Source organism: Oncorhynchus mykiss, chromosome 10 (genome assembly GCF_013265735.2).
Source record: "Oncorhynchus mykiss isolate Arlee chromosome 10, USDA_OmykA_1.1, whole genome shotgun sequence".
Lineage (NCBI taxonomy): Eukaryota > Metazoa > Chordata > Actinopteri > Salmoniformes > Salmonidae > Oncorhynchus > Oncorhynchus mykiss.
In genome coordinates, this window is record NC_048574.1 from 48,591,112 (window position 1) to 48,604,791 (window position 13,680).

General features: G+C 45.2%; 1 protein-coding gene across 1 annotated transcript in view; it reads left to right on the forward strand.

The window, feature by feature from the left end:
* The window catches only part of LOC110534166 (short transient receptor potential channel 5), a 37,116-nt gene that overhangs the window by 3,826 nt on the left and 19,610 nt on the right, over window positions 1-13,680 (forward strand). Inside the window, exons 2-3 of the mRNA XM_021618872.2 lie at window positions 12,692-13,126; window positions 13,349-13,666. Of these exons, the coding sequence (XP_021474547.2) occupies window positions 12,737-13,126; window positions 13,349-13,666 (708 nt within the window). The 5' untranslated portion in view covers window positions 12,692-12,736. The remainder of the gene's footprint in view (window positions 1-12,691; window positions 13,127-13,348; window positions 13,667-13,680) is intronic.

A 13,680-nucleotide genomic window follows, 5' to 3' on the forward strand; every position in this document is an offset into this window, starting at 1 on the left:
CGCGATGCTGCTTTTATCACTGGGCATAGCAATGAAGCATCGGCACGAAATATCCATGTCCTCTCCATGGGTTCCCTTCACCCCCCCCCCTCATTGCAGTGGATGGTCCACAGATACCGCCTCAGGCCTTGCACATCATCAGACCATGCTGCACATTTTCATTGAGGTTTCATCGCTCCTCCATCTTCAAATGACTCCATGTTTAGTTCTTATATCACCCAACACGAGTGCACTACCCACATACAGAGCCCCGAGCCCGAGCAGTGAGTGTACGGGCAGGCAGGGCCACTCTAGCAGCTCACAAGACTTCAGAAGCGCACTGAATCCGTGGTGTTAACCATTACATTACAGAGCACCCACAGGTTTGGACGCCCACAGCTTGTTCCATTACACTCCATCATCTCTTTCATCTCCCCCTGCTTCACACATCCTGCACAGCTAATATAATATCCTTTTGGTTTTTTTAAACAATCAAGTCATTTTCATATGGAACTGTGGTGTATAGGTATATAGAGCTCTTAGTGATTAAATATATAGTTGACATGTTTGAAGCAGCACTCCCCTCAGTCTTGTTGTTGGTTGAAAAGCACGAGAGAGTGAAAAAAAACCCAATATAAAACCAATACATTGCAGGCTATTTGTCTTGCGGTGAATAGAATTTATTGTGGTGCAGATGTGTGCAACAGTCAGCAGAGCAATGAGAAGCTGTGCAAATCAGTGACATGAGGTGAGGTCGTTGACTGGATAAGCACCGGCTATTATCAAAGCTCACAAATAAACGTTCACCAAATGTAAACACCAATGTAGCCAAGATAAACAAGTGATAACCTCTGATAGCGGCATATCTCATATCATCTGACAAAATGACACACTGCTAAACTCAGCTCAGCCATAGAACCAATGTAGCATCCACAGTTACGACTGATGTGGCACTAATTAAATCCAAATAATTCGCAACGCAAACGCCATAGCCACTCACAACGGATTTACAATTCTTCCAATGCGTGGCACGCAAACACACACACATAATAATATTATTATGTGAAATATTATTACACACACATATAATAAGGTTCTAACAGAATGTTCACGTTACAGAATTTTGTCTTTTTTTCATCCAACTTTTAACCTATATCCAATGTCATGGTGACGTCTTTTGTTGATTTTCACGTTGCATTCGTGTTAGTTGACAACTCAACCAAATGTAAATCAAAAATAGACTTGTGCCCCAAGTCTGAGTAGAGAGTGTTGATTGGTGGTGACATTTTGGACGGGCGGACAGTCCAGTGCTGGCTGTTTGCCTGCCTGACGGCTGGCAGTGAGGGAGATAGATGGTGGTTACCTTGCCTGTCATGAATAAAGTCACATCTTGTATGCTGTGTGATGCCGCTGTCTGGTCTTGACTTTCATTGTGGTTGACCTTCCATTCTTCGAGCCCTCCAAACAGCTCCTTGCATGATAGTTCCAACTTGGAGAGTTGTTTGGGGTGGAGTATAGTGGTGTCCATTTGTCGGGTTGTTTTTGCTGGCTAGCTGGCTGTATTCGGTCCAAGGGATGCGAGCCCCAATTTAGGAGGATACGCCTTAATCATGTGGACCTTCCCCCAGGCGGTAGACACACAACATGTTTAGTCAATACACATGCACAAAATATGAAATCGGCTCAAGCTACTTCAAGATAGGCAAAGCAGCGACGCCTATACCGACCCTGCCGTTAACAGTGACTGGAGTCAGGAAAGGCTGCATGCGTCAAGGATTTTAATGCATTCGAATGGATGGATGGAAAGAAAGGAATGATTAACCTTTATTTCATATTTTTTTTGGTTACAGGTCCAATATCAATTTCAATTCAAATATGCAGTTATGTAACATGTACACATGGGCTGCACTTCAAAAAGGAAAATAAATATAAGAAATACATACAGAGAACTGATCATACTGATCAAAAATGATTTTGTAAGAGTAAACTTGGTATGTAAAGAAAATAGATACTTGTGTACCTGTTTCCTCCAGCATCTTCACAAGGTCTTTTGCTGTTGTTCTGAGATTGACTTGCACTTTTCGCTCCAAAGTTCTGCCCACACCACCCTTCTCACCACTTATCCCCTATCCCCTTGTTCCTTGACTAGCACCATTCATTCTCGCTGTCGATAATTCTAATGTTACAACTTCTAATAGTAACTGTATCCCCTGGCGAATTGGGAGAGAGTTGGGCCATCTGAGAGCCAACGATTTCATCATAACATTTTTACTTTGTGTTAAATGGATCAATTGATTGCTCGGATTACAGGATGCCAAAGTAATGGCTAGCTCAGGATATGAGCTTTCCAATCTCTTCTCAATTTTTTATGCGATTATACCTTCCGGTAACCTGCCTCACCCAATGTGATACGGAATCACTATTATTTTCAATTTTAGAACACATTCAAGAATCTCCAGAAGCTAACCAGCTAATTAGTTACAAGCTATTTAGTCATTGTTAGCCACTGCTAGCAGCTCTTACCTTCTGCACAGATACCAGCCCTGTTTTTAGCCTGGATAATACTAGCCTGTCTACCAATATCGCTTGTCTACCAATATCGGACTGTCTCTCCACAACAACGCCGGATTCCTGCCATAATCCCTGGACCACTACTTCTGATCTTCACAGCTAGCTTTCACTCACCGTGGCACCTAGTACCGAAGCTATTCCCTGAGGCCCACCTCCCGGCCTACTCAGCTGTTCACCCGAACCCCACTCATACACGGCTAGAGCCCAAAACTCCACCGGATCCTTGCTGTAAACTCTGGACCTTGGCACCGGATCACCGCTGCTACCGATTGGATATAGAGGCTAACACCACTGCCACGAAGCTAGCACCAGTTAGCCGTAAGCCAGGCACATCTCCCGGCTAGCAAACTAAATTCCACAATACCTCTTTCGCCATCTGGCTTGAATCCTCTGTTGACACGGCGCCCCGCCGCACCACCACGACTGGTCTGCCGACGAATACTCCATCCGCTGTACCTTCGTCCGGCCTCCGTCGGAGCAGACACTACTAACTTTAAACGCTGTGTCGCTAGCGTAGTGGGGCTCCCCTGTTCCATCTACTGCTGCCCCCTGGACACTATGATCACTTGGCTACATAGCTGATGCCTACTGGACTGTCCATTAATTAATCACGGTACTCCATTCTGTTTATTTTTTATCTGTCGGCCCCAGTCGCGAACTCAGGCTCTGTATGTAGTTAATCCGACCCTCTCTGCCTTGTCATCGCCATTTTACCTGCTGTTGTTGTGTTAGCTGATTAGCTGTTGTTGTCTCACCTGTTGTTTTAGCTAGCTCTCCCAATCAACACCTGTGATTACTTTATGCCTCGCTGTATGTCTCTGTCAAATGTCAATATGCCTTGTATACTGTTGTTCAGGTTAGTTATCATTGTTTTAGTTTACAATGGACTCCCTAGTTCCACTCTTCATACCTCTGATACCTCCTTTGTCCCACCTCCCACACATGCGGTGACCTCACCCATTACAAACAGCATGTCCAGAGATACAACCTCTCTTATCATCACCCAGTGCCTGGGCTTACCTCCGCTGTACCCGCACCCCACCATATCCCTGTCTGCGCATTATGCCCTGAATATATTCTACCACGCCTAGATATCTGCTCCTTTTATTCTTTGTCCCCAACGCTCTAGGCGACCAGTTTTGATAGCCTTTAGCCGCACCCTCATTCTACTCCTCCTCTGTTCCGCGGGTTGATGTGGAGGTAAACCCAGGCCCTGCATGTACCCAGGCACCCTCATTTGTTGACTTCTGTGATCGAAAAAGCCTTGGTTTCATGCATGTCAACATCAGAAGCCTCCTCCCTAAGTTTGTTTTACTCACTGCTTTAGCACACTCTGCCAACCCTGATGTCCTTGCTGTGTCTGAATCCTGGCTTAGGAAGGCCACCAAACATTCTGAGATTTCCATACCTAACTATAACATTTTCCGTCAAGATAGAACTGCGAAAGGGGGAGGAGTTGCAGTCTACTGCAGAGATACAGTGCCTTGCGAAAGTATTCGGCCCCCTTGAACTTTGCGACCTTTTGCCACATTTCAGGCTTCAAACATAAAGATATAAAACTGCAAGTGGGACACAATCATGAAGTGGAACGACATTTATTGGATATTTCAAACTTTTTTAACAAATCAAAAACTGAAAAATTGGGCGTGCAAAATTATTCAGCCCCCTTAAGTTAATACTTTGTAGTGCCACCTTTTGCTGCGATTACAGCTGTAAGTCGCTTGGGGTATGTCTCTATCAGTTTTGCACATCGAGAGACTGACATTTTTTCCCATTCCTCCTTGCAAAACAGCTCGAGCTCAGTGAGGTTGGATGGAGAGCATTTGTGAACAGCAGTTTTCAGTTCTTTCCACAGATTCTCGATTGGATTCAGGTCTGGACTTTGACTTGGCCATTCTAACACCTGGATATGTTTATTTTTGAACCATTCCATTGTAGATTTTGCTTTATGTTTTGGATCATTGTCTTGTTGGAAGACAAATCTCCGTCCCAGTCTCAAGTCTTTTGCAGACTCCATCAGGTTTTCTTCCAGAATGGTCCTGTATTTGGCTCCATCCATCTTCCCATCAATTTTAACCATCTTCCCTGTCCCTGCTGAAGAATAGCAGGCCCAAACCATGATGGCCCAAACCATGTTTGACAGTGGGGATGGTGTGTTCAGCTGTGTTGCTTTTACGCCAAACATAACGTTTTGCATTGTTGCCAAAAAGTTCAATTTTGGTTTCATCTGACCAGAGCACCTTCTTCCACATGTTTGGTGTGTCTCCCAGGTGGCTTGTGGCAAACTTTAAACAACACTTTTTATGGATATCTTTAAGAAATGTCTTTCTTCTTGCCACTCTTCCATAAAGGCCAGATTTGTGCAATATACGACTGATTGTTGTCCTATGGACAGAGTCTCCCACCTCAGCTGTAGATCTCTGCAGTTCATCCAGAGTGATCATGGGCCTCTTGGCTGCATCTCTGATCAGTCTTCTCCTTGTATGAGCTGAAAGTTTAGAGGGACGGCCAGGTCTTGGTAGATTTGCAGTGGTCTGATACTCCTTCCATTTCAATATTATCGCTTGCACAGTGCTCCTTGGGATGTTTAAAGCTTGGGAAATCTTTTTGTATCCAAATCCGTCTTTAAACTTCTTCACAACAGTATCTCGGACCTGCCTGGTGTGTTCCTTGTTCTTCATGATGCTTTCTGCGCTTTTAACGGACCTCTGAGACTATCACAGTGCAGGTGCATTTATACGGAGACTTGATTACACACAGGTGGATTGTATTTATCATCATTAGTCATTTAGGTCAACATTGGATCATTCAGAGATCCTCACTGAACTTCTGGAGAGAGTTTGCTGCACTGAAAGTAAAGGGGCTGAATAATTTTTCACGCCCAATTTTTCAGTTTTTGATTTGTTAAAAAAGTTTGAAATATCCAATAAATGTCGTTCCACTTCATGATTGTGTCCCACTTGTTGTTGATTCTTCACAAAAAAATACAGTTTTATATCTTTATGTTTGAAGCCTGAAATGCGGCAAAAGGTCGCAAAGTTCAAGAGGGCCGAATACTTTCGCAAGGCACTGTAGCCTGCAAAGTAATGTCATACTTTCCAGGTCCATACCCAAACAGTTCGAACTTCTAATTCTAAAAATGTATCTCTCCAGAAATAAGTCTCTCACTGTTGCCGCCTGCTACCAACCCCCCCTCAGCTCCCAGCTGTGTCCTGGACACCATTTGTGAATTGATCGCCCCCCATCTAGCTTCAGAGTTTGTTCTGTTAGGTGACCTAAACTGGGATATGCTTAACACCCCGGCAGTCCTACAATCTAAGCTAGATGCCCTCAATCTCACACAAATCATCAAGGAACTCACCAGGTACAACCCTAAATCTGTAAACAAGGGCACCCTCATAGACGTTATCCTGACCAACTGGCCCTCCAAATACACCTCCGCTGTCTTCAATCAGGATCTCAGCGATCACTGCCTCATTGCCTGTATCCGCTACGGGTACGCAGTCAAACGACCACCCCTAATCACTGTCAAACGCTCCCTAAACCACTTCTGCGAGCAGGCCTTTCTAATCGACCTGGCCCGGGTATTCTGGAAGGATATTGACCTCATCCTGTCAGTTGAGGATGCTTGGTCATTCTTTAAAAGTAACTTCCTCACCATCTTAGATAAGCATGCTCCGTTCAAAAAATGCAGAACTAAGAACAGATATAGCCCCTGGTTCACTCCAGACCTGACTGCCCTCGACCAGCACAAAAACATTCTGTGGCGGACTGCAATAGCATCGAATAGTCCCAGCGATATGCAACTGTTCAGGGAAGTCAGGAACCAATACACGCAGTCAGTCAGGAAAGCAAAGGCCAGCTTTTTCAAGCAGAAATTTGCATCCTGTAGCTCTAACTCCAAAAAGTTCTGGGACACTCTAAAGTCCATGGAGAAGAAGAGCACCTCCTCCCAGCTGCCCACTGCACTGAGGCTAGGTAACACGGTCAGCACCGATAAATCCATGATAATCAAAAACTTCAACAAGCATTTCTCAACGGCTGGCCATGCCTTCCTCCTGGCTACTCCAACTTCAGCTGCCCACTGCACTGAGGCTAGGTAACACGGTCACCACCGATAAATCCATGATAATCAAAAACTTCAACAAGCATTTCTCAACGGCTGGCCATGCCTTCCTCCTGGCTACTCCAACTTCAGCCAACAGCTCCACCCCCCCCCCCCCCCCCCCCCCCGCACCCAATTCTCCCCAGCTTCTCCTTTACCCAAATTCAGATAGCAGGTGTTCTGAAAGAGCTGCAAAACCTGGACCCGTACAAATCAGCTGGGCTTGACAATCTGGACCCTCTATTTCTGAAACTATCCGCCGCCTTTGTCGCAACCCCTATTACCAGCCTGTTCAACCTCTCTTTCATATCGTCTGAGATCCCCAAGGACTGGAAAGCTGCCGCGGTCATCCCCCTCTTCAAAGGGGGAGACACCCTGGACCCAAACTGTTACAGACCTATATCCATCCTGCCCTGCCTATCTAAGGTCTTCGAAAGCCAAGTCAACAAACAGATCACTGACCATCTCGAATCCCACCGTACCTTCTCCACTGTGCAATCTGGTTTCCGAGCCAGTCACGGGTGCACCTCAGCCACGCTAAAGGTACTAAACGATATCATAACCGCCATCGATAAAAGACAGTACTGTGCAGCCGTCTTCATCGACCTGGCCAAGGCTTTCGACTCTGTCAATCACCATATTCTTATCGGCAGACTCAGTAGCCTCGGTTTTTCTAATGACTGCCTTGCCTGGTTCTCCAACTACTTTGCAGACAGAGTTCAGTGTGTCAAATCGGAGGGCATGTTGTCCGGTTCTCTGGCAGTCTCTATGGGGGTGCCACAGGGTTCAATTCTCGGGCCGACTCTTTTCTCTGTATATATCAATGATGTTGCTCTTGCTGCGGGCGATTCTCTGATCCACCTCTACGCAGACGACACCATTCTGTATACTTCTGGCCCTTCCTTGGACACTGTGCTATCTAACCTCCAAACGAGCTTCAATGCCATACAACACTCCTTCCGTGGCCTCCAACTGCTCTTAAACGCTAGTAAAACCAAATGCATGCTTTTCAACCGTTCGCTGCCTGCACCCGCACGCCCGACTAGCATCACCACCCTGGATGGTTCCGACCTAGAATATGTGGACATCTATAAGTACCTAGGTGTCTGGCTAGACTGTAAACTCTCCTCCCATACTCATATCAAACATCTCCAATCCAAAATCAAATCTAGAATCGGCTTTCTATTTCGCAAAGCCTCCTTCACTCACGTCGCCAAACTTACCCTAGTAAAACTGACTATCCTACCGATCCTCGACTTTGGCGATGTCATCTACAAAATGGCTTCCAATACTCTACTCAGCAAACTGGATGCAGTTTATCACAGTGCCATCCGCTTTGTTACTAAAGCACCTTATACCACTGCGACCTGTATGCTCTAGTCGGCTGGCCCTCGCTACATATTCGTCGCCAGACCCACTGGCTCCAGGTCATCTGCGCTCCAGCAGGTGTATGTCACTGATCATCCCTAAAGCCAACACCTCATTTGGCCGCCTTTCGTTCCAGTTCTCTGCTGCCTGTGACTGGAACGAATTGCAAAAATCGTTCAAGTTGGAGACTTTTATCTCCCTCACCAACTTTAAACATCTGCTATCTGAGCAGCTAACCGATCGCTGCAGCTGTACATAGTAAATAGCCCACCCAATTTACCTACCTCATCCCCATACTGTTTTTATTCATTTACTTTTCTGCTCTTTTGCACACTAGTATCTCTACCTGCACATGACCATCTGATAATTTATCACTCCAGTGTTAATCTTCTAAATTGTAATTATTCGCCTACCTCCTCATGCCTTTTGCACACAATGTATATAGACTCTCTTTTTTTCTTTTTTTCTACTGTGTTCTACTTGTTTATTGTTTACTCCATGTGTAACTCTGTGTTGCTGTCTGTTCACACTGCTATGCTTTATCTTGGCCAGGTCGCAGTTGTAAATGAGAACTTGTTCTCAACTAGCCTACCTGGTTAAATAAAGGTGAAATAAATATATATTTTTTTTAAATATCATTTATTTTGAAATCCCATCGTTGGATTTGTTCGGCGGTTGGGTTTCCCAAGGAACTCCATAGGCCATCACATCTGAAACGAAGTACTAAATATAGAAGTATTTGAGATTTTAAACGCGAAAAGCGCAAGAATCCTTAATTCAAAAAAACATTAAATAACATAAACTTTTCTATATAACAACGTTTTTTATTTGGCTTTTCATAACAGCTTTTTTAAAAATCTGATTATTGCTGGGTAAGCACTGCATACCCTGCCAACCCTGACTTGCATGTCACTGGTGCACATGGACAGGGAGGATCAATAACATACCTCACAGTCTGTAGCCTAATATCACCCATTACTTTACCTCCCTGGTCACAACACTAACCGCAGAGTTGAACATTTACTGTGGACACAATTATCCTTCAAGATGAATGTGGAAGAGTTATGCAAGGTCCACTATGCTATAAGATGACACACAATAGATGATGAGGAGTCATTTGCTTTCGTTTTTACGATGACTAACACTTTTCTTTTGCCTTCAACACTACAATTGATGTAGAGGATAGATTATATAATGCAGACATCATCTAGATTCTTCCCAGGGACGAAAGCATCATGGGCTAAACACAAGGATGCTCACAGCGATGCTCAAGAGGCTCTAAACCAAAGACAATACCTGTATGGGCAACTTGAAAAGGTCCAAATCGTTTGTGTTTTTGTCAGCATATTAACACAGAGCACGTTTTGGTCGCTCCTGGTTGATCTCGAGTGTACAGTGCCTTCAGAAATTATTCACACCCCTTGACTTTTTCCACATTTTGTTGTGTTACCTGAGCCTGTTGTGTAGCCTGAGTCTTAAATGGTTTAAATTTAGATTTGTGTGTCACTGGCCTACACAGCATAATCTCCAAGTGGAATTATGTTTTTGAAATCTTTACAAATGAATAAAAAATGAAAAGCTGAAATGTCTTGAGACAGTAAGCATTCAACCCCTTTGTTATGTCAAGTTGAAATAAGATCAGGAGTAAAAATGTTCTTAAATGTGCAGTCGATGTGCAATAATAGTGTTTAACATGATTGTCGAAGGATTGCCTCATGTCTGTACCCCACACATACAATTATCTGTAAGGTCCCTCAGTCGATCAGTAAATTTCAAACATAGATTCAACCACAAAGCCCAGGGAGGTTGCCTCGAAAAGATGGACACCTATTGGTAGGTGGGTACAAACAAATAAAGCAGCACTTGAATATCCCTTTGAGCATGGTGAAGTTATTAATTACACTTTGTATGGTGTTTCAATACACCCAGTCACTACAAATATATAGGTGTCCTTCCTAACTCAGCTGCCAGAGAGGAAGGAAACCACTCAGGGATTTCATGATAATGACTGTGATAGGTAAAAGATGAGGATGGGTCAACAGCCTTGTAGTTACTCCACAATACTAACCTAAATGACAGAGTGGAAAGAATTAAGCATGAAAAAAATAAAAATATTCCAAAACATGCATTCTGTTTGCAATAAGGCACTAAAGTAAAACTGCAAAACATGTGGCATGGTGGTGGCTGCATCATGTTATCGGTATACTTGTCATCGGTAAGGACTAAGTTTTTTATGATAAAAAGAAAAGGAATATAGCTAAGCACAGGAAAAATCGTAGAGGAAAACCTGGTTCAGTCTGCTTTCTAACAGACACTGGTAGACAAATTCACCTTTCAGCAGGACAATAACTTAAAACACAAGGCCAAATTGTACAAAGCTTTTAGAGACCCAGAAAGAGTCACAGCTCAGGGAGTTGAATACTTACAGTATCTAATCAAGATATTTATTTATTTATGGGAAAAATGTACACGTTACAATTTTTCTTGAACTTTGACATTACAGAGTACTTTGTGTAGATCGGTCCGATTTTTTTTTTTTTTTTTTTAAGTAAACATTTTTTAATCCCACCTTGTAACACAACAAAATCTGGAAAAAGTCAAGGGTTGTGAATACCTTATGAAGGCACTGTATCTGTGTTTGAGTGTGTGCATGTGTGTGTGTGATTGTGTATTCTCTCTCCGACTCCTTCACTCTCCATCACGGTAGTGGTGCGTGGGCAGAATCACTGTGGAAGCCAAGCCCCCCCCCCAAAAAAGCCATGTCTCATTCAAGTTTTTTTTAAATGATGTTGGACACATCATGGACCTGGGAACCCAGAAGTCCCTTCAAAGGCATAACTCTGTTGTTTCTTTGTAACAGCAAGCTCTGGAATAACTATCTGTCAATGGGGAGGGGGGCAATAGACATCATGGACTAAGCAGTTCATATTTTATATGGGATGTTAACTGACATTGTAAAGGGGGCGATTGATGTAATTGTTTCGAGAGGCTTCAGTCCTCTCCGTTGGGACAGATTGGGGATATGTGCTAAAGATGGGCAGAAGGTTGTCTTTGGCTTGGTTTACTCGCATTTAATGCCAATTAGTACTCACATTGAAAAACTGTGCGGTCTGTGCACTGCAGCTGCCAGCTTGGTCCGATGAAGAGATGGAGACCCGCATGGGCGTTTCAGCACAGTAAACAGCCATGCTGGAATGGGTGATATCAATTCTTATCATGAAAGAACAGTGCTTTAGCATTAGATTTGATAGCTGTGTTTTATTGCAATCTCCAGTTTGTGTAAATGGAGGTTGGTGTCTGTTTTCTGCGGCTTGTCTTTGCTAGGTGATACTATACACGTCCCTCCTCATTGACCGGTGACACAGGGACGCATTTCCAAGGGGGCAATTTGTTCGTGAACAAGATCGAACTCTTGCGTGCCTCCTCAAGATGCCTTGACCAAGAATGTCTCTGTCCATGTGGAGTGATCCGGTCCAATACGCAGGGAATTTAATACTGGCGTAACGAGGACAGAGTCAACACCAGCAGGTCAAGCACAGTTGTATTGATTAAGTCAATGGTTGGTTCGATTACCACTTGAAGTGATCAGGGGGCTAACACGCTTGGCTTCTGTGTGGACATATCCACCCCCTCTCTGGCTGACCAATCCCTTTGCTGCGTTTGTCAAATCTAAGTGATTTGAGAAGGTCCCCAGGTATCAGAAGTAGTGACCATCTTGCCAAGGCCATCCCCAGGAGATTAAGCTCCCACCAGCAGCACTTAAACCCAGCCATCCACACACTGCAGAAAATACAGTGGGAGAGTGTTTTATCACCCGTGACTCAGCATGGAGTGGACCCATATCTCCTGCAGAGCCCCTGAAGCAGAGGGCTCACTCGTGCAAGACAGGCTGAGGGAAAAGCAAGCACAGTCCTCATGTGCTCTAACTTCCCTTCCATCCATGGTGTTTTTTATTTATTTATTTTACCTTTATTTAACTAGGCAAGTCAGTTAAGAACAAATTCTTATTTTCAATGATGGCCTAGGAACAGTGGGTTAACTGCCTGTTCAGGGGCAGAACGACAGATTTGTACCTTGTCAGCTCGGGGGTTTGAAACTTGCAACCTTCCGGTTACAAGACCAACGCTCTAACCAGTAGGCTACCCTGCCGCAGTGCCTCCATTCCCTCCCCATGGTGCCATGAATATGGATGTGTCTCAGAAATGGCAGGCCCTGCAGGGCCGTGTGGGACTACAGCAATGGCTCTGGCTGGGTGGGTGGTTAATGAGAACCAGGGTGATGAGGTTTGGCAGAGGGGCTAAACTAGATCTGCCACATATGGGCTTCTTACCCTCGGCTGTCAGTTTCCTGAAGGGAAAAAAAACACTGCTTGCAATGATCAAACAGAGAACCCCGTACAATGTTTATCCTACTAATACATTCAGCTGTGTGGAGTGACATCAAAGGAGGAGGCTGAAGAAATGACATAATTACTATGGGTCCAATAGCCTGCTTGGAACAGGAGTGGAACCCTCTATTGTCATTTTAATAGAATAGAAGTTCAACACAGGAATAAAAACATTGCTCACTGTGCTGTTAATTTGGCAATTCAACACCATTTGTCTATCAACACTAGATTCAGGTGTAATTTGTGGAGAACGAAACTATGCTGTTTTTCTTTCGCCCCAGATTCCAATTCCCCAGTAGGCCGTGAGTGACGCCGACCGTGTGCACATGATGAATCCCATGGCCCAGCTGTACTACAAGAAGGCGAGCTACTCGCCGTACCGCGACCGCATCCCGCTGCAGATCGTGCGGGCGGAAGCGGAGCTGTCAGCGGAGGAGCGGGCGTACCTGACGGCGGTTGAGAAGGGTGACTATGCCGGGGTGAAGCTGGCCCTGCAGGAGGCGGAGATCTACTACAACATCAACGTGAACTGCCTGGACCCGCTGGGGCGCAGCGCGCTGCTCATTGCCATCGAGAACGAGAACCTGGAGGTGATGGAGCTGCTGCTCAACCACGGCGTGCACGTGGGCGACGCACTGCTCTACGCCATCCGCAAGGAGGTGGTGGGCGCCGTGGAGCTGCTGCTGTCCCATCGCAGGTCCAGCAGAGAGAAACAGGTATGTAAAGACATTAGTTATAGCACAGGCATATTTCAGCTAGGGGGCCTACACAGTCCTTATTGTAGCTCAATAAGCATGATTTGACAGACAGGCTATGTACATGTTATGTATAGGTTAGCACAGTTATGTACATGTGATGTAAAGTTGTACAGGTTATGCTCTTCTCTGGGCCCACTCAGTAATCCCTCTCCTCCCCAACCCCCCTGTTCTCTTCTCCAGGTGCCCAACCTGATGATGGATACCCAGTTCTCAGAGTTTACCCCTGACATCACACCCATCATGCTGGCAGCTCACACCAACAACTATGAGATCATCAAGCTGCTGGTCCAGCGCAAGGTGACCATCCCCCGGCCCCACCAGATCCGCTGCGACTGCGTGGCCTGTGTGTCCAGCTCCGAGGTGGACAGCCTGCGTCACTCACGCTCCCGCCTCAACGTCTACAAGACCCTGGCCAGCCCATCCCTCATCGCCCTGTCCAGCGAAGACCCCATCCTGACTGCCTTCCGCCTGGGCTGGGAGCTGAAGGAGCTAAGCAAGGTGGAGAACGAGTT